This window comes from Akebia trifoliata, chromosome 10 (genome assembly GCF_017979445.1).
Source record: "Akebia trifoliata isolate Shusen 1 chromosome 10, ASM1797944v1, whole genome shotgun sequence".
Lineage (NCBI taxonomy): Eukaryota > Viridiplantae > Streptophyta > Magnoliopsida > Ranunculales > Lardizabalaceae > Akebia > Akebia trifoliata.
The window spans coordinates 4202683-4223331 of NC_141384.1; the positions used below are offsets into that span (position 1 = coordinate 4202683).

Below are 20649 nucleotides of genomic sequence, written 5' to 3' on the forward strand. Positions count from 1 at the left end.
CTATAAACAACCAAAAACCTACATGTAAGAAAAATTGGTTGTATTTGAAAGTCTTGTAGTTTTTACAACAAGCAAAACAACAAAAGAATAACTATTGTAAGAATCAGGCGGATTGGATTCAAACTCTTTCGACAACAACAAACGAGAGTGAAGAGATTCCCTTCATTGAGGAAAGAAAGAGAAAAACCCTTCAAAGGAAAAAAAAATAAGAAAGGCTCATGGATGGATTAGATTCTCAAAGAAAACGAGCTTGAGCATTTATAAAGTGGCAAGTAAAGTTATACAGATAAAGTTGAATGACTACAGGAGCTCGTTTTGCTAGATTTGAATTTCAAATCTCTCCTTGAGCAAACTTGATGGCACATTCAATACAAGTGAACAACCTACAAGTGGTTTCAGAATCTAAACAGAAAGCCAACGAGTGTTTAGTCTATATTTATATCATAATGAAGATCTCAATAGGAACTATTTGATAAGAAATCACCTTGCGGAAATGAAGTTGTGACACTATAAAAGTTGCAAACAAAATAAATTATTTTGTAAGAGAGAAATGCAACGAATAATATCTTTATACCGTCATAGTGAGAGAAGGGTGAGTAATCCACATTAATTTATATTTATATTTTAAAAAAAAAAAATTAATAGTACACTTGAATACATATTTGAAAGTATTTTTTAAATATTTTTTATCTATTAAAATTATTTTAACAAGTAATAAAATATATCTATTATAGAAAGAGTTTTGTCCCCGTCATAACCACAATCCACGGTTTTAGATGGAGTTGTGAAAGATTCAAGGGTTGGGAGCATCCCCACAACACCGAAGAACAAAATTGCTTGAAACCACCCCACCTTCCTAAAACCGCTAATTTTCTTGTTTTAAAACTTAAAAACCAATTTTTCTAGTCAATTTCGTAAAATTCATGGATCATTGGAATCTCTCTTCCATGAAACTCATGGATTTCCTTATTTTTAAGGTATCTTCTCATTTCTTATTAAGAATTTCATCTTGGTGTTTTCTCTTCTTTCTTTATATATATTTAGCTAAATTATGTTCATTTGAAGGTTAATTGGAAGGGGTTTTGCTTTTCTTTTATCTCTGAATTCAGATCTTGAGGTAAGGTTTTAATTTTCTCACAGGTCTCTCCCCCCCCCCCCCCCCCCCCTCCCCCTTCATCAATTTTTTCTTTTTGGGTGCCATTGTTCAAGTAGATTTAGATCTAAAAGTAGCATTAGATTTATGAACCAAATCTTCCTCCATTGTTATGTTTATGAACCATACTTTTCTTCCAAATGTAATTTATTAAGTAGAAGGAAGTGATGCATTTAAATCCAAGACATATCCTTGAGTTAAAATACAAGACATACCATTCAACATTTTGATAAAGATTTGAGATATCCTTAGTTTCAAAATTTCATATAAATGTTGAGAGCTATATATCTAAATCATCCGAAATTGTAATTATATAAAACTTGACAAATAATTTTCAAATTGAACATATGCCCTCATATTTATCAAAAATCACATGCATACCTTTAAAAACACCAACCTTAAACTAACGGTTGGGACGTTAAGATGGGCGTTTGGATAGGACTCCTTGGCTACTTTTGATTCTTGCAGGGAGTTAGAAGTCGTTTGGATAATTTAGATAAGCAACTTCTTCGGAAAATTACTCCGCGTAAGAGCAAAAAATTGCTCTTTATGAAAAAGTTGTTAAAACCTACTTCTCAATTTTGCATCTTGCGGGGAGTTAACTTTTAACGGCTCATTTTACCGAAATACCCCCAACTTTTCTAATTTTCCACGAAAATACCGCGCCCTAAATTAGACGAAGAAGGAACTCGCCCCTTTCTTCTTCATCGATCTGCTGCTTGCAGCCGTTCGGCCATCCGAAGGAGTTGCTTCGCCCTCTCTCTCTCCCTCTCTCTCATCGATCTACTACTTACAGCCGTTCGGCCAGTCGAAGGAGTTGTTTCGCCCCCTCTCTCTCTCCCTCTCTCTCATCGATCTACTGCTTGCAGCCGTTCGGCCAGTCGAAGGAGTTGTTTCGTCCTCTGTCTCTCCCTCTCTCTCATCGATCTACTGCTTACAACCGCTGCAGCAGTTTGGCCAACCGAAGGAGGTGCTTCGCCCTCTCTCTCTCATCGATCTACTACTTGCAGTCGTTTGGCCAGCCGAAGGAGGTGCTTCGCCCTCTCTCTCTTCCTCTCTCTCATCGATCTGCTGCTTGCAGCCGTTCGACCATCCGAAGGAGGTGCTTCGCCCTATCTCTCTCCCTCTCTCCCTTCCTCCCTCATCACCATATAACATGTTAATTTCAAAGGTCTGATTGGTGATATTAGAGAAGCATATGTTGTTGATTTAGTGAGATTTGATTGTCACTATTTCTCTTTCTTAATCCAGATACATTGCAGGTTAATTCACTCTCTAGCTCGTTGAACACATTTCCACTCAAAATATTATGTCCGCCTTTATAATTCCAAAACACAAACAAAAAAATCGATTTAGTTCCTTGATAAACATGCGATGAATCAAATCTTGATTTGATTTTTTTTATGTGAGGCAATGAGATCTCTGTTCATCTACAAAATGGTTTACATTTATATTTTTGCCCTTATTGCAGATTTAGTTCTTAGCTCATTCGGCCAACCAGAACACCGGTGTGTTCTTCATATTTTCTTCAATCTCTCTCCCTCTCTCCGCAGACGAAAAGCCAATGTACGAACCTTCGTTCGATCTCTCCCTCTTTGAGTTGAAAATGGTTTTTTTTCATACAAATTGAAATGAAATTATATGTATTTGTTTCAAGGATCTAGTTTGATCAATGACTCACTTTGGTGACTATCGTGAGTGATTTTCAGTATAGAACCAAGCTTAGCAAACAAATATATTATAAGAAGTACATTATGCCCATGGTTCTTGCCTTTATTTCCCTAAGCTAATTAAACATATATGTAATTCAACAAGTGGTAGGTTAAACCATCCAATTTTTAAGGGAGGTGCTGTCAATTTTTTTTTTAAATTTTAAGTATAATGGATTTAAACACATTATATTAATATTTAATATTTAAAATATTATATTAATATTTAATATTTAAAATATTATATTAATATTTATTATATTATATTATATTATATTAATATTTATAATTAAAATGTCAAAAACAATATAGTTTGAAGGCATATTATGATACTAAAAAACAAAAAACAGTAACTGGTATAATATAAGGGTATTCTGGTCTTTTTCTATAAGTCATGAGAAGTCAGTATGATTCCCAAACAGACTTCCAGTACAAAAGTACTTCTGCCAGTACTTCTCAGAGTTGATTGTCAAACGCCCTTCTGCACAGAATTACTTTTCCAGCTCCTCCACAGAGTACTCCAGCTCCTGTTCTTTGCAACAGTAATTCTGCTCCTGGTATCCAAACACGCCAGATTCCCAAGAAAATGTATTCCTAGGAATAGTATTCTAATCCCAGAAAGACAATATTGATATTTAGAAAATCTATATTTTTTTTCCTATTCTAACCATCTCTCCTGATGCGTATCTAATCCAAGAGAGAGAGATGGAGCTTTGTAGGCACCATTGTTGGACATCACCCATCTTTTCTTTACCCCTTGTAATTTGGCATAATTACATTTTGATCCCCTAATATTTTGATAATTGCACTTACCTCCCTTTTCAATGTTATTTTACTATTTTACCCTCTTATTATATATTTTTTACTAAAAAAAAAAAAAGTTTAAAACAAAAATTGAAATCCCTCGCCTAAGCATTCATTGAATCCATTTTTTTTATAGGCATATTTTTATTTATAAAAAGGAATAACATTTTAAAAAGGGCAAAATGGTCTTTTATAAAAGGAATCTAACAGTTAGGTTGATGGCAATTTGATGGAAGCGGGGTAATTGAACCCCTTAGATAACTATAAAGAAGGTAAGTGTAATTATCAAAATATTAGGGGGTCAAAATGGAATTACACCAAACTATAGGAGGTCAAAGTGTAATTTACCCTTTCTTTTACCTATTTATGAGTTTTTTAAAATTAATATTACTATAAATAAAATTATAAAAATCATAACTTTTTCTTTTCTTTTTTCGAGTTTTGAATGTAAACCCAATACTCGATTTTTTTTCTTCTCAGACTCTTGCTATATCTAAACTTATATCAAATGAGTCATGCATGAGTGGGGGACACCTTGATCTGGTGGCGCATGCATGTCTGTAGATGCAGTTTACTCGTATCTGAGAGAAAATGCATCTATGGGTATCCACGGGCCAACATGTCAAGTTATCCCCATGTGTCCCCCACTGAGGCCACTCCAGCATTAATCATATCAAATAGACTACAAAATGTGAACCAAACATCAAGCTTAGGAAATAGGGCAGTCAATGGGCCAGGTTCTTTTTAGGGTCTGCCATCATGGATTAGATTTTGGTGATATCATTAGGCCAGTTTTGTTATCAAGTTAGGTTTAGTTAGACCCATTTATCGTTTGAATTGGGACCATGTTTCATATTTACTTGGATCGACTCTCGATTTGATCCAATAACATTCTAAGACATAAGGAACCAATATACAAAAGTCGATGACCCAAGTAAATATGAAAAAATCTACGGGTTCTTGCATCTACCACGTCAATGAGTTTTTGAGTTACGATGTCAGGTTGAGTTCCAAAATCAGCACTCAAAAAATGTTTCTCTTTAAAACTATAAAGAGTACTGGTTTTTTTACTCCCCCATGTGGCATACTCTCCAGACATGGCATGTGCTAAAACCACATATGTTATGCCTCGGGATACTCATATGTACATCCCTATAAAATATATGCATATGTGTATCCCGATGCATAAAATATATGACTCTAGCACACGCCACGTCAGGAGAGTAGTTTGAGTATATGTCACACGGCGGAGTCAAATTATCAGGACTCAACTATGAAAGATGATTTGTATGGTATTTCTGTAAATCAATTTTATCCTAACAAAATCCTTAAGGTCCAATTTTGGTTCGACCCTTACTCTAAAGATCAGTTCGACCCAAGTGAAAGTTGTGTCTAATCCCAAAAGCCTGTTCGATCCAAACCGAAAGTTGAGTTAAACTCTGAAAGTTTGGTTGACCCAACCGAAGTCATGTTCCGTTGGGCTTCCCCAGTCCTTAGACAGGACCAAATATTTGTGGGCTGCACAAGGCTTAGATACGGGCTTGACGACAAATCAAATTTTTGTGGCCAATCTATATAACCATTAGGCTAAGATTTTTAGGCCCAATGATCAGCACTGGACCATCTATTGATCAACCCGGTCGAATCTGACTGGCCTTACTAAGTTAGAAAGGATTTCACCCTTATTAAGGGTCCTTGGGCTCACTTGTTGCATCCAAAAACACGATGCGTTAGTAGAGGACAAAATTCTATGCACTTTGAAAAAAAAATTCTTAAAAAAATTATTTTTTACCATTGAATTTCAATTTTAAGTGTGGGAGTTATGTAGAAGTTCAGGCCGTCCATTTTCAAAACCTTGGATCAAACTCAAAATAAGAATAATTATAATAATAATTATTATTTTGTGGATCTGTGTTTTTCAATGAAACTAAGAGGGCTGCGGTGTTGGATTGCTGATGTGGTCATCCATTTAAGCAAAATGACTCTCAGTAAATCTTAAAATCTTTACGAAGTTAATAAGGAAAATATTTCTCTAAAAACTAACTTAGTAAAGATTTTACGCCTTACTAAAAATCGTTTTGCTCAAATGGATTATCACATTAGCAATCCAACATCATAGCCCTCTAGAGTTCATCGAAAAATTCAGATTAAAAAAAAAATCTTTTGGGTTTGATCCACAGTTTTGAAAATGGACAGCTACCAAACTTCCACCTAACTCTAAAATTTAAAATTAAAATTCAACGGTGAAAAATTAACCTTTTTCTTTATTATTATTACTTCTTTTTCAAAGTTCATACGATTTTCTCCTCTACAAGACTACAACCCTAAACCATCAGACCATGTTTCAAAATGTAAGGGTGAAATCCTTACTACTTAGTAATGCTAATTGAAACTTAGTAAGGCTAATTGGACTCCACTCTCGTTGATTCACCTTTTGACAAAAATGGTTAGAATCGGATTGGGTCTAAGGTTTAATTTGCATCAATTCAAATGCTATATTGGTATTTGGTAAGCGATAGGGCTGCAACTCAGGCGGGTTAGAGGATAAACACATGCTCAACCCAAGTACCAGAACCCTCAATTCAAGCTCAATTCAACCTGACCATCGGGCCTAAACTTACTAACCCAAGTCGTGTTGAGTTGGGGTTAGTTCAAATTTAGATAATTTGAGTGATTTGGTTGGGTTGGGCTCGTTGAATAACTATAATTTCATTTTGATAATAAATAAATTTAATATTTTATAAAAAGATATACAAAATCAAAAATAAAATTACTAATAAATAAGATTGCACACAACCTTCAAAGCCATCATTAAGAGAATATTTAGACAAATCATACTAAGCCAAAGTTTTTTTTTTAAAGGATACTAAACTTTGACAATAATATTAATTAATTGTCCACAAGTTATAATAATAAGATGAAATAAAAAATCTATAATTAATATAAAAATAATTGTATAATAATATGTGAGATTCGGTTCGGGTTGAGATGGGTTGCTGGTACAGCCAACCCGAATTGAAATCGGATTGAGATATTCTAACTCAGACTCAACTCAATTTTCACATAACTCGACCCGACCACCCATCTATCGGGTTGAGTTCGGGCCAGCTCGCCAAGGTTGCGGTGCTGCTACGCGAATGTAATGTTAACAAACAAGGGTATTTGTGTCATTCGACGAATTTGAAAGGTGGGAACGACCGTTTAACTGTCTTCCTGTTCGGCAAAATTAAGCTAGGGTTAGGGTTTGGTCCAGTCTCAACCCTCATGGCGGTCATTGATAGTTCAAATTGGTTAAGAGCGACGATCGCATTAACTTTTGCAACGATTTCTGCGACTGCAGCTATTTCTGGTAATCTCTCTCTCTCTCTCTCTGCTGTTCAATCTCACAATAAAGCCCTAATTTTGGCTTGTTGGATCCCAGTTTGTTTCCTCAAGAAGAAATCGAAAGATTTGGAAATTAGGGTTCGAGAACTTGAGATTTCTCTCAAGGCTGCTCAAGGGAAATGTGCCTCCGAAAGGCAAGGCAGAGTTAATGCGCAACAGGTATGATTTTCCCCATACTCTTTGCTTTAATTTTTCCATGAATTTGAGTGTTTAAATTTAGAAAATTCATTATAATTTGAATTTATGGTAAAACGCCACACAAATAGAAAAAGCCTTTGTGAAAAAGTCATTTGGGTGAATTCTTTCTAGATTGCTACAAAACATTGTAGACTACTTTTCAAAAAAAAATTCTTAGGAAAATTTTTCCATGGAAAATATTATTTTTGGGGGAAATTTTCTAAGAAACCATACAGGGCCTTATGAAACTGGTTTGAATTGTGAGGTGAGGATTTTCTTGCATATGGACTGCTGAAATGGGAAATGCAAAAGTCTTCTATTTTTATCTTTTCAAAATTTAGAAAAAAATCGTGAAATAAAAGACCAGCTGATTAATTCAGTAATTCGACCAATTAATTGCAGAACCTTTTAATTGCTCCCCCTCTGGCTTTCCATTTAAGGGTTGTGGCTGTATTTTATTTTTTAGAAACCCTCCCAACTCTGAATCTTCTTAAGGTTTATTATTCTTTGCAAACTCAATTTTCCCCTAAAAACCCAACGTCTTCAATTGTCATTCATCCAAAATCTTATTAAATGTTCCTTTATTTTTCATTTCCAAAATAAGAACCTTGAATTTTCCCAAAAAGTCTTCATCTTCAATCTTTAAGATAAAATTTTGTACCCTTCAGCCTCAAGCTATCTTCTTTCAAATCTTAAGAACAAGATAGGGTTTTTAGGGAAGTTGAAGATGGTTGGCTTTGGGAAGAAACCAAAAAAACATTATTTTTATAATTCCTAAAATTTACCAGATCCTTTTTTTTCCCAAAATCGAGCTGCCCTCCTACCAAGCAATTTCACTACGTCTGACAGACTTTTAAATTGGCCACACGTATGGTGTGCTTATTGACAATACCACCCAATATTTCTGATTTTTTTATATTTAAAGAATAAGTAAAGCTAAGAAAGACTTAAAACATGATCTCATTTTGCCACATGCAACGAAATCCCTTGGGCCGAGTTTGATTTGGACAGGAGGGGTGGTGCTTGAATTTTCGTGGACCCTTTGGTCTTACCATGTGTAAAATCCTTGCAACTCAAGTCAGGTGTGACACCCCAGAATATGTCCTTACTTGCTGGCGTGTGTGTATGCATAAATAACATAAGGAAAGAATCGATGGTCAATAGTAAAATTGTTGAAGTTGTTAGCAGAGGCACGTGTCTTATGCTTTGATGCAACCTTCATTCCAAGATCCAATTACTTATATTTGCTTCTTTCCAAGATCCATTACTTCATCTATGGTTAAATTATAAATTACTTGACAAGAATTTTTGTTTATATACTAATTTACAGTCATCCTAACAATGCTATTTTTCAGGCTCATGTGGTTCTCAAATGAGTTATCGCTAGATTGTATAGTATTGCTTGATAATGTTAGATTTGTTCCTCGTAGGCTCTGAGGAAAGAATTGATGCAAGATAACTCTGACAAGTCAAAGTTGACTTCTTACCCAATGGTACCCATTGCTACCATCCAATCTTGCTTCTCTACGAGGTATTTTGTAAATAGGTATAATGATCATTTTTATATCTGAAGTCGTTAGACACAATAGAATATGTTATATTCTTTAATAATCTTCCAAGTTGATATTTTCCATTTTTTATCAGTACACATATACAAAAGCTTTCATTAAATTAGGGTATATCAAGTAGATGATATGTCATGCATCAACAATATTTGATCCATTAGATGGCTAATGCTGTAATGCACATCTCTTTAGTAAGGACTGGATGTGCTTGATTGGCATTAGGATTTTGAAAAGAATTTTATGGTGTTTGATCCCTTTTGTGGTCTATTGGGCACTTGGAACGAGAAGGTGTTTGAAGGAAAATAAGAACCGGTCTGTGAGATCACCACTAGCATTTTAGATCTCCTTTTCTTTTCGTGTATGCTCTATAAAAAATTTAAGGGGCTATTTTTGGATGATTACATTGTTTGGTGGGAGTTGGCTTGTAAAGACAACATTGACATATAGCTGCAATTTTGCTCTATTTTTTTCCTTTAATTTCCGTTGTTGCTCATGGCAGGCCTCATTGGTCTCATTTGTGGTTTTCCTTTTCCTATTTTAATGCAAATTATACTTGTTAAAAAAGGCATGCAAACATTCATTCTCTCATGTCTGTAGAACTGTTTGTGCTTGCATTCATTGCATGCAAACATGGGCTTATTGTACAATAGTTCTATTTATGTGTACAAAACGTGTACCTTAAAGAAGAGAGCTACTATTGGAACCCCAACTTTTACTTGTTACACCCCAATTAAAATTAAAATAAATAAATGATTGGTTGAGAATAAGTAAAAGTTGGGGTGCCAATAAAAACCCCCTCTCTCTCTCTCTCTTTTGTTTAGGATTTTATATGAGCGAAGTTTGATAAACCTGAGGGGTTGGCTTAATGTCAATTTCGAACCGATAAGCGGTTAATGCTCGTAGGTTGTGAGTTTGATACCTAGTATGAGCATTGATTCCTCAGGGGCCAATTGCGAGGGCGCACCCTCACTTACCTGGTGCGGGCGTTGCACATTCCCCAAGACTAGTCTTTGGACAAGACCATGGTCTATGGATTGGGCAAAGTCCAAATATGGGCCCAGTCCGCTGTCTTCAAGGATACCCAGTTATCAAATATATATGTATATTATAAGTATAAAGATTTTATAAATATTGGGGAAAAAAATGAGTACAAAGGAGGCCATAAGAAGGAGAACAAAATACAATGACAATCCGAGACAAAAGCTAAGCAAAAGGCGATTACAAGCAAAACGACTAATACTAAGAGCTACACAAGCTTTCCCATCTAAACACAAAATCTTCAAAGAAAACCCTGGAAAACTCCTTGTTTAGCTAAACCCAAAAGAATGTCAACCCTAGAATCTTCATAAACACCGTATGCGCGTTATTCTCCTTGTCTTCGAATACCCTGTTGCTTTTCTTATTCCAGAGACCCCACATTATGGCCAAGGGGAGAATAGACTACAAATACCTCTTTTTGTGAGAGAAGATATTATAACCCCAACCTTCTAATAGAGAGCGAAAATTATTGAGAAGAACTCAACTAATATGAAACAAGGAAAGAAATGAAGATCAAATACCTAGTGAAAAAGAGCCATGAATAAGAATATGATCCACAGATTCTCTATCTTGCATACAAATGGGGTAACAAGTGGGAGTAATCCACCATTTAGAGATCAAATTGTCTAAAGTGAGAATTCTCCCTAAAGAGGCGACAAGTGAAAAAGGATACTTTGGTCAGAACAAAATTCGACCAAATGACAAATGTTGGGAAAAAATTGGTTGACCTTGGGAGAAGGGCTTTGTAAAAAAGATCTAATAGTAAATCTCTTATCTTTAGCCTTGACCCAATCCCTCTTATCCTAATCATTCTCTCTGAGATGAACTTCATTTAAAAGGTCGAGAAGAGATGTCGCCTTAGTTATTTCTTTATAGTTGAAATTCCTTTTAAAACCTAAGAATAAGTGTTCTTGGTGCGTCTTAGACATTGTTCAATCAAGCAATTTCTCTTTAAAGAACAAGCATATAAAGATGGGTATTGAGATGAAAGAGCCGAAGTCCCACACCACCTATCTTCCTAAAAGCGGACCCTATTCCCTCACCCCACCCTCAAACTAGTTTCTTTCGCAAAGTCGCTTACCCCCTTTTAAAATCCTCCTCCATACACTACAACTGTACGACCCTTTCACCTCCCCACTACATTAACCAAATAATTTTTCACTATATTTCGCATGCACCACTCTTCTCCAAACCTCCATAACCACTTACCCAATAGAGCTCTATGTGTTAACCTTATACCTCTAATCTCCAACTCTTTATTGCTCTTCAGGGAACAAATCAGCTTCTACTTAACCAAATGATATTTTCTCCCTCCATTTTTGTTGTTCCACAAAAAATTCTTCACAAGTCTTTCCATGCAAATCTCTACCTATTTGGGCATCGAGAAAAGGGATAGAAAGTAGATAGGCAAGCTAGACAGTGTGCTTTTAATCAATGTCACCTTACCTTTCTTAGACAAATATTTAGTTTTCAATATACTTAATTTCTTCTCCATTCTCTTAATTACTCTATCCCAAATGCTTACTATTGTATGAAGTTCCTAAAGGAAGGCCTAGGTAAGAGGAAGGAAGATTGTCATTAGAACAACTCAATATTGTTACTAACTTTGGAAGATCCTGGACATCATCTACACAAAAAAGTTTACTCTTCTGCAAGTTAATGTGAAGGCCTGAGATTACCTCCAAACAACTTAATAACACTCGCACTTTGGGGTGGTCAAAGAAAACTAAAGTATCGTCAGCAAATTGGAGATGATAAATTAACAGACCTTCATTATTCACACTAAAACCAGATAGCTTCCCAATGACCACAGCTCTTTTGAAGAGTCTACCCAGTTCTTCAGCCACTATAAAAAACAGAAACAACGACAAGGAATCTTCTTTCTCAAGCCCCTCGAACCTCTGAAAAAATCAGCCAGACTTTCGTTGAATAAGATGGAAAAGGATATCGTGGTAATACATTTCATGATCCATCTTATCTATTTTTTGCCAAACCCATACTCCAAGAAGTCTCAACTCACAAGATCATAGGCTTTTTGTAAGTCAATCTTTCCCACCAACCCCGGCTTCTTAATCTTAATTCTTGAGTCTAGACATTTATTCGCTACCAAAACTCCATCAAGTATTTATCTCCCTTTAACAAAAGCTCTTATTCCAAATCAATAATATTCTTCAACACCTCCTTTAATCTAGAGGCCAACACTTTAGATATGATTTTGTACACCGAACTCACCAAATTAATGGGTCTAAATTCCCCAAGGTTGTCCGCTCCCACTCTTTTTGAAATCAAAACTACAAAAGGACTATTCAAGTCATAGTCCAATTTTTTTTTCCTTTTGAAGCTCCTTAACCACCTCCATAAGATCCTTCTAAACAATGTACCAACAATGTTTGTGGCGGAGTGAGAGCCCCCCTATTGGTTACCCAGGATGTGTGTTCAAGAGCAAACTTAAGTATGTAGAAGACAAGTTGAAGCTGTGGAACTAAGAGGTGTTGGGGAAAGTGGAGGTGAAAAAGATGGACATTCTCAATGAAATTGAAATTTTGGATGCCAAAGATGAAGATGGCGATATGAGGATTGAGGATAGGGTGAAAAGAACATAATTGAAGTTGGAATTTCAAAGGGTTGCCTTGATGGAGGAGATCATCTGCAGACAAAAATATAGAATTAAATGGTTTATTTCACAAAATGGTGAATTTTCATAGAAGAAGCAATTATATTTCTAATATGTCTATCAATGAGTCTTTGGTGGAAGGGGAGGAGGAAATTAGGGCAGAATGGTAAATTACTACAAGGAGCTCTATAGGGAAAGCGAGAGAATAAGACCACGCCCCAACAATTGGAGTTCAATATGTTGTCCCAAGAGGATAGAGAGTAGTTGGAAAGACCTTTTGAGGAGATGGGATCTATTACCTTCTCTATGAGTGGGGACAAGGCCCCCGGCCTAGATGTGTTTACCATGGCTTTCTTTAAACATTGTTAGGATCATGGTTTAAAATTTTGTCCCATTTCGTACGAAACATTTCGGGATTTTAGAGTTTCGATAATTTTTTTTCCTTGAAATTTCCTAATCTATAGACTTACAAAGCATATCTAAGGAGAAAAACAGAGGTAGAGAGTGAGAGTGAGGGAAAAAAAAAAAAAGAGAATAAAATAGAGGAACCTAGTTGTCTTCGTCGTCGCCAAATGCGTGCCGTCGTTGGAGATTCGCTTCTCCTTCTCTTCCTTCTTCCTCTAGTTTTTCTATAAAAAAATTCTGAAAACTTTGAAGGCTTGTGCAATTGGGCTTTGATTTTAATCGAACTCTTGCCCTTGACCTTGGTCTTCTCTAGAAGACTATTGTATTTAGGTAAAGTCCTCATATTTTGATAAATATTTGAGATACCATGTGTTTGAAATTGATGATATACCCTTTGGCCATAGTCTCATTTGAAAGATTTAAAAAAAAGAATGTTAATTTTATGCATCGAATGTCTCGAATGTTTCGGAATTGTTTCAGGTTTTGAATAAATTGAAACAATAGATCAAAATGATATTTTAAACCATGATTAGGTTATTGTCTCGAAGGATTTTATGGAGGTGGTTAGGGAGTTGCAGGAGAGAAATTGCTTGGATTATAGTTTGAATAGTACCTTTGTAGCTTTGATTCCCAAAAGAATAGGGGCGAATATTCTTGTGGAGTTTAGGCCCATTAGCTTGGTGAACTCGGTGTATAAGATTATTTCTAAGGTGTTAACCTTGAAACTAAAAAAAGTTTTGAAAAACTTCATTGATCTTGAACAATGAGTCTTCGTTAGGGGGAGACCAATTTTATGTGTTGTTGATTGCTAATGAATGTCTTGACTCGAGGATCAAAGATAAGAAGGCGGGATTGGTGGGTAAAATTTATTTGCAAAATGCTTATGAGCATGTGTGTTAGGATTTTTCTGGAGTACATGATGGGTAGGATGAGTTTTGGTCAGAGATGGATTAGGTAGATTATGAAATGTATAACATCAGTTTCCTTCTCCATCATAATCAATAGTAGTGTTACCGGTTTCTTTAGCGGTTCGAGGGGTTTGAGACATGGGGACCCTTCATCTCCGTTCTTATTATTATGGCCGAGGCTTTGAGGAAACTCTTTAAAAGAGCTATGGACAGTGGTAAGCTTTCAAGTTTTAGGGTGAATTATAAAGACCCACTGATTTCCTACCTTCAATTTGTTGATGATACTCTAGTGTTCTTGGACCATTCTAAAGAACAAGTTAGAATTTTGCGAGTTTTATTAAGTTGCTTTGAGGCCATTTTGGTGTTCCTCCACTATTCTTGATCTTCCTAAGTTAGCGGCTATTTTAAGGTGTTCTAGTAGGAATCTCCCTTCTACCTACTTGAGTTTTCCTTAAGGGGTTCCGTATAAGAACAAAGTTACTTGGGATGGGGTAGTGGATAGGATGGAGAAGAAATTAAGTACGTGGAAAACCAAATATTTATCCAAAGAAGGAAAGTTGACTTTGATCAAAAGTACGCTATCTAGTATACCAATCTACTTTCTTTCCTTGTTTTCTATGCATAAAGCTATGGAGGTCCAAATTGAAAGACTAATGAAGAATTTTGTATGGAACGGATAAAAATGAAGGGAGAAAATACCACCTAGTGAAGTAGAAATGGATTTACACCCCTAAGAGAAATGGTGGTTTAGAGATTACGGGTTTAAGGTTAACAAATAAAGCTCTTTTGGGGAAATGGTTGTGAAGGTTTGGTGAAGAGGGGTAGCTTATGTAGGAGAGTAATCTATGCGAAATATGGGGAAAAGAGGTTCGGTTGAAATAGTAGGGAGACTATAGGCACTTATGGTTGTAGCGTTTGGAAGGGGATCCTTAAGTTAGTGGAGCAATTTTAGTTTTAGAGTGTGTTTAGGTGATAGGGGGAGATTTTGGGAAGATAGGCAGTGCATGGATTCAACTCTGTCTACTCAATTCCCAGTCTTGTACGCTTGTTCTATGAAAAGTAATGTCTCAATTCAACATTGTTTAATTTGTAACAGGATTACCAACTCTTGAGATTTGGGTTTTAAGAGGAATTTCAATGATTGAGAGTTAATCGAGATAATATCTCTTCTCGATATCTTGGATGCCTTACAACTCAAGGAGAACGATTAGGATAGGAGAGAATAGGTCAAAGCCAATGATAAGAGATTCACTATTCGATTTTTCTTCAAAACCATTCTTCCCAGGTCAGAATTTTATTACCTAGTATCTCTTATTTGGTCTGCTATGATCCCTTTCAAAGTATTTTTCTTTGTTTGGATTGCTTCCTTAGGGAGGATCTCCTCACCTTGGATAATTTGATCGCTCGTGGGTGGGTCGCACCTAACTTCTGCCCACTACGTATGAAAGATGGGGACTCGGTTGATCATACTTTACTTTATTGCTTTTTCTCCCGAGGTATTTAGGTTTTATTTCTTTCCGTTTCCTATGAATTGAATTTTTCCTAAATCCTTCTTGATGATGTCAGAAGGGTGGGCTTACAATACTCATAGAAAGAGGCATTTGTGGGCAATTCTTCCTCCGACCATTGATTGGGGTCTTTGAAGAGAGAGAAACAACAGGGTGTTCTATGACAAGGAGAGTAATGAGCGCACAGTGTTTTTTGAAAGTCTTAGGGTTATTGTTTCTCTGGGCGAAGTTAAACAAGGAGTTCTTCAGGGTCTCTTTTGAGGACTTTGTGTTTAGATGGGATAGCATTTATAACTTGTTTTTTTGTGGTTCTTTTGTTTTTCTTCTTTGTCTTTCTCTTGTTTGGGGGCTATCTCAGCCTCTTTTGTACTCTCTTTTTGGTATTTATAATATCTTCATACTTACCAAAAAAAAAACTTGAACAAACTTTTGTAATGTTCGAATGATGTGTTTAAATCTTTAATTGGAGTGTGATAAATAATTTAAGAAATTGGGGTGTAATAAGTAAAATTTGGGGTGCCAATAGCAGCTTTCTAAAAGAACAATCACCTATCATCTCTGTGCAGAAATGGGACACCAAGGCAACCTTTACTTGTACCTCTTGCTAGGGCATACTTGGTATTTCATACAAACCGGGTTCCTCCAGCTGCACTAGAAGGTCTTGCAGATTACTCTCATTGCTGGATTCTTTATGTTTTTCATTTAAACACAAACCTGGAGAAGTTATGGAACGAACCATCTAAATCAAAGTTTAAGGCGAAGGTTTGCATGCATTATTTTGATATTAACTTTGGATACTCCCATTCTTAGTTTGTTTCTTATATTTTCGAGCCTCCTATGAAAAGGTCGATGGGAGTATTTTTATATGGATGGTAAGAGCATCAAGACTGAAAGGTGGTAGGATATGGATAGGTGAGAGTACCAAGACTGAAAGGTGGCAGGATGGGAGTCTTCGCGACACGATCACCACATCGACCATGTCCTATCGGGCTTACAGTTGCAAAGGCAAGAATCCTTACTATTGCGCACACTAATTACATTTTTGCATGCACACACAAAAACAATTATTCATATTTAACCTTCCCCTAGCCTTATTACAACGAGTTTTGGTAAATTGGATTAAAATTTGATAGGAGGACTTGAGGATTTGGCAATCCTCTACCCAATATCTCCTATTTGGGTCACCCTTAAACATCCTCTGGACAACTTCCCCTGTAGATTCTGCTGCGAAAACTCCAACCTTCAACTTGGGATGCAAAAATAATTGAAGAGAGTGAACCAGAAAGAAAGTCAACCACAACACAAGATTTAAGTGGAAAACCCTAAAACAGGGAAAAAAACACCAAACCACACTGATTCCACTATGCTCAAAGGCAAAAGGAAAATCACAATGTTTCTCATGTAGAAAACCACTATATGTCCCTAACAAATTAGGGCTTTATATAAAACTATGAAATTACAGAAATACCCTTAAGAAAATTTGGCAGGACGCATGGCTTGATTGACAATACCTCCTTATTGACCAGTACCATCAGGCTCCACAAACCACTATATATTCTACCTAAACACAATATTCCAAGCAACCTTACTCACTAGACTCCTATGAATTTACATGAATTGTTTACCAATAATTCTAACACAAACCAATTACAAACTGAATAGAAGTCTCACATTCACACACCCTATTATCTAATAACAGGGGCGAAGCAAGGATTTTCTTATAGTGCGGGCAAACTATAGTTAACAATGCAACAGAAGAGCTTGAAGATGAATGGTTTTAGGGAGAAATTCCAAGGTTTTTTGTTTGAAGTTGAAGAAAAGATATATAGGTCAGTTCCAATTAGTCTATGAGAGAAGACCCAAGTCAAGAGGCATTGTCATCTTCAAAAAATTGAGGTGGGGGGGAATGGAAGGAGGGGAGGCAAGTAATTAGTTGACTGTTAAAGGGCATCTCAAATTAAAGCATAAATACAGGGGTGTCTAAAATAATCCAAAAAAGTTCAGTGGGGACAATTGCCCCCACTGGCTCCTTACTAGTTCTGCCTGTCTAATAACTAGTTTTCCTAAAATATAAAATGGAAATTTCAGTACGTTTAAAGCTGTTATGTTAATAATCTGTCAACATCCAAGAGTGAAATATGAAAACTGAAAAGGGGAATGATACAGTTACTTGTTAGTTTTAACCAAATTACGACTATTAAACATGAGCTAGTCTCACAAAGTAAACTCTTAGGAGTTTAAAATTGAAAGCTCAATATAAGCCTAAGCTAAAAACTGGAATGTTTACAAGTTATTAACATATAAGAGATAAAATATGTAAATAGAGGAGGAAAAATGCATTCATTGGATACTTACAGTGTGTGTACTACTCTAGGTGGAGGCGGTACAAGGGCATATGGTTCTACTTTCTGGTGTAGATCTGGTTGATGGCACGGTATTGGCCCCTCGAGCTTCCTTTTTTTACTTTTTTCTTTTGCTTATAATGTTTGCTTATAGATTGACTTTTTTCAACAGCCAGTATTGGATATCAAACCGTATCTTCCTTATTGCGATAGCATCGAAGGAGCAACAGTACCGAAGTGGATAACGGTATTTCCTCTATTATACTTTGGGTAGATTTTCACTCTCCACGTTCCTTTTGCACGTACGTGCGTTTGAGATGGTTTACAAAATGTGCAACTTTGATAAATTTATTGCAACTTATACTCTTCAAAGTAAGAAAAGAAAATAGTTTGGATTTTATTTCTAAAATGAGAAACATGTCCTCCACCAGACTTGGAACCTGACATAACTGCATAGATTTCCTATTGAGTGTTTTGGTATGGCCACATTAGACCTAGTCAATGATTCCCTATATTTATTCTTTTAATTCGTTTATATGAAAAGTATTTCTTTTATTTCCATATCTTTCTGGAATTAATTCCAAATATTGAACACAGGCGGACAATTCGTTAGCTGTAGCATCTGTTAACTTCTCCAAGGAATTTTCTTCCACTCTTGCCCATTGCTGGGTAACAGCTGTAAGTTTTTCGTTATAAATTAAAAGATCCTTCCTATTATTTATTCCCATTCCAATTAGAAACCCTAAAATGCTCATATTTTCTCTTTCTTGTTCTTTTTTTCTTGTTTCTATTTTCATTTTGGTTAAAACTACTATTTTTCATGGTTAGAATTTTGGACAGAGACCTGTGACTATAGGTTTAACCCCACTACAAAAGCAACCGAGACTCACTTGCCTTAAACTGACGATGTCTTGTTATCTAATCTAGGATAAGAAGCACCATCACTATGTTTTTAATATGATCATCCAAATACAATTGATTGGTGAAACGACATTTATTTTGCCAATCCCAATATTTGGGGCAAGGGACAGATGGGCATAATTGGATTATCACAGAACTATGTCTATTATTCTATAGGAATGTTACATGTCAAAAGTTATCAACACTAGAAGGCTGAAACAATCCTGTGATTGAGGTCCGTAGTCCCTTCCAATCAAAAGGTTAACTAGGACTGATCATAGCCTGAAATTTGGACCTGTTGAACAATCCTGACCATCTAATCAGTCACATTTGAACAATAAATTAAAAGAATATCTTTATAGGGTACCCCATTTTACCCATCAAAAAGAAAAAAAAAATCAAGGAATATGGACAAACTGTTGGAGATGCACAACTTTGATGGTCGTTGGTGCCCATGCTGAATTGTGCTTGTTTTCTTAGAGCTTCTATTGGCACCCCAAATTTTACTTACTACACCACAATTTCCTAAATTATTTATCACCCCAATTAAAGATTAAAATACACTATTCAAACATTACAAAGATTTTGCTCAAGTTATTAATCAGTAGTACAAAACATTATAACACATTCAAACCATTTCATTAGTTGTTTTACAATTAGGATTAGGTTCATATAAAATCCTAAACCTAAAAAATAGAGATCTTAAAATAAAAAAAAAAACAAGAGTGTGAGAGAGAAAGCTACTATTGGCACCCAAAAATTTACTTAGTTTCAACCATGTACCTATATATATTTAATTGGGGTGTGATAATTAAAAATTGGGCTGCCAATAGCAGCTCTTTTTTTTCTTGATAATTGAAAAGAATGCAGATTTTTCGATAGGACATTGTCATCCTATCTGTTTTATTGAGTTATGGCTTAGTGGCTTGACATTTCATATTGATGACGTGCCACAACTATCATTGCTTAATGTACCTAATTATGAAACGATTGTCTAAGACATTTTTTTTTAATTGCCCGTGGTCCATTTCAGGGGGAAAAGTCACTCTATGCATCACCTGATGAGCTTCAAAGCCTGATCAAACAGGTACTTTCATGGGATATAAGGTCACTTTCTCAACGAAATCGACCTCATAATGCCTTCTCAAAGACGCAAAGTGATCTATCTTCAAAGTTGGACGACGATGATACGGATGAAGATGGTTCCAATTCCAGCCATGTAAGTGATGTAACTTATCACTTGATGTTGGCAGGACTGGATGTCTCATACAGAATTGATGGTGATGGTAGTGTTGTCGTAGAGAAGGCCACACTTCCATCCGACATTGGAAACCATGGGCAAAACCACTGTAATTACATAATGTGGAAAGATATACTTGGTTAGCTCAGGTTTGAGAATTTTGCATTGATGTTAAGATGTTAACGCCATATTCACCTACCAATGGATGTCAGGTTTGGAATCCTTCTATATGTTTTCTTTAGTGTTTTACCCTACTTGTGAACCTGATCATATCAGATTTTCTATCTTGTGAAAAATAATATTTACTAAGTGGGGGTATATGGCCATTTTCATACATATATATAGGGGGCGTTCAATGGCCAACTTTTTGGCAAAACATTTTTCAAAACATGAGTTAGAGGTTTTGGAATGGGCTGATTTTTGGTGAGGATGATCTCTACGGTGAGGAGATCATCCTCACCAAAAATCAGCACATTTCAAAACCTCTAACCTATGTTTTGAAAAATGTTTTGCCAAAAAGTTTGCCCTTGAACACTACCTATATATATATATATTTAGTTAGTTCAGTAATATTAGCAAAATGCATGGTTGTTTTAGTAAATACCCTCCCCCGGATTTTATGTTCAGCTGTATAATATTTCATTTATCATGAGAAGGAAATAATGGCCAACAAAACGAATTACTCTTGGTGATGAAGTTTGGTCGAATTCCTTACTTCTGAGAATCCTGCAAATCTGCAATTTGGTTTAAATGAGCAAATCGATCATAAGTTTTCTCTTATTTAGAGATGTTTTCAGATGGAATTGCATATTTTAACTTTCATTTATTATCGAATTATAATATAAAAAATTATATATAATTTATTGTATTGTATGACGTCTTATTCATATTTTATTCGGAGA

At 35.7% G+C, this 20649-nt stretch overlaps 1 protein-coding gene across 2 annotated transcripts; it reads left to right on the top strand.

Annotated features, from left to right (window-relative positions):
• Window positions 1–6841: 6841 nt before the first annotated feature.
• On the top strand, window positions 6842–20073 carry LOC147392849 (tRNA-thr(GGU) m(6)t(6)A37 methyltransferase). Of its 2 annotated transcripts, none has more exons than XM_086455973.1 (9): window positions 6842–7015; window positions 7088–7209; window positions 8658–8773; window positions 15832–16027; window positions 16178–16270; window positions 17640–17699; window positions 17780–17854; window positions 18205–18285; window positions 19541–20073. In XM_086455973.1, the coding sequence occupies exons 1-9, from the start codon at window positions 6931–6933 to the stop codon at window positions 19889–19891; spliced, it is 1179 nt and encodes a 392-aa protein (XP_086312099.1). In that variant the 5' UTR covers window positions 6842–6930; the 3' UTR covers window positions 19892–20073. The 2 variants fall into 2 exon arrangements, with proteins under 2 accessions (XP_086312099.1, XP_086312100.1); XM_086455974.1 differs by having other exon boundaries at window positions 6844–7015; window positions 8658–8758.
• Window positions 20074–20649: the final 576 nt, after the last annotated feature.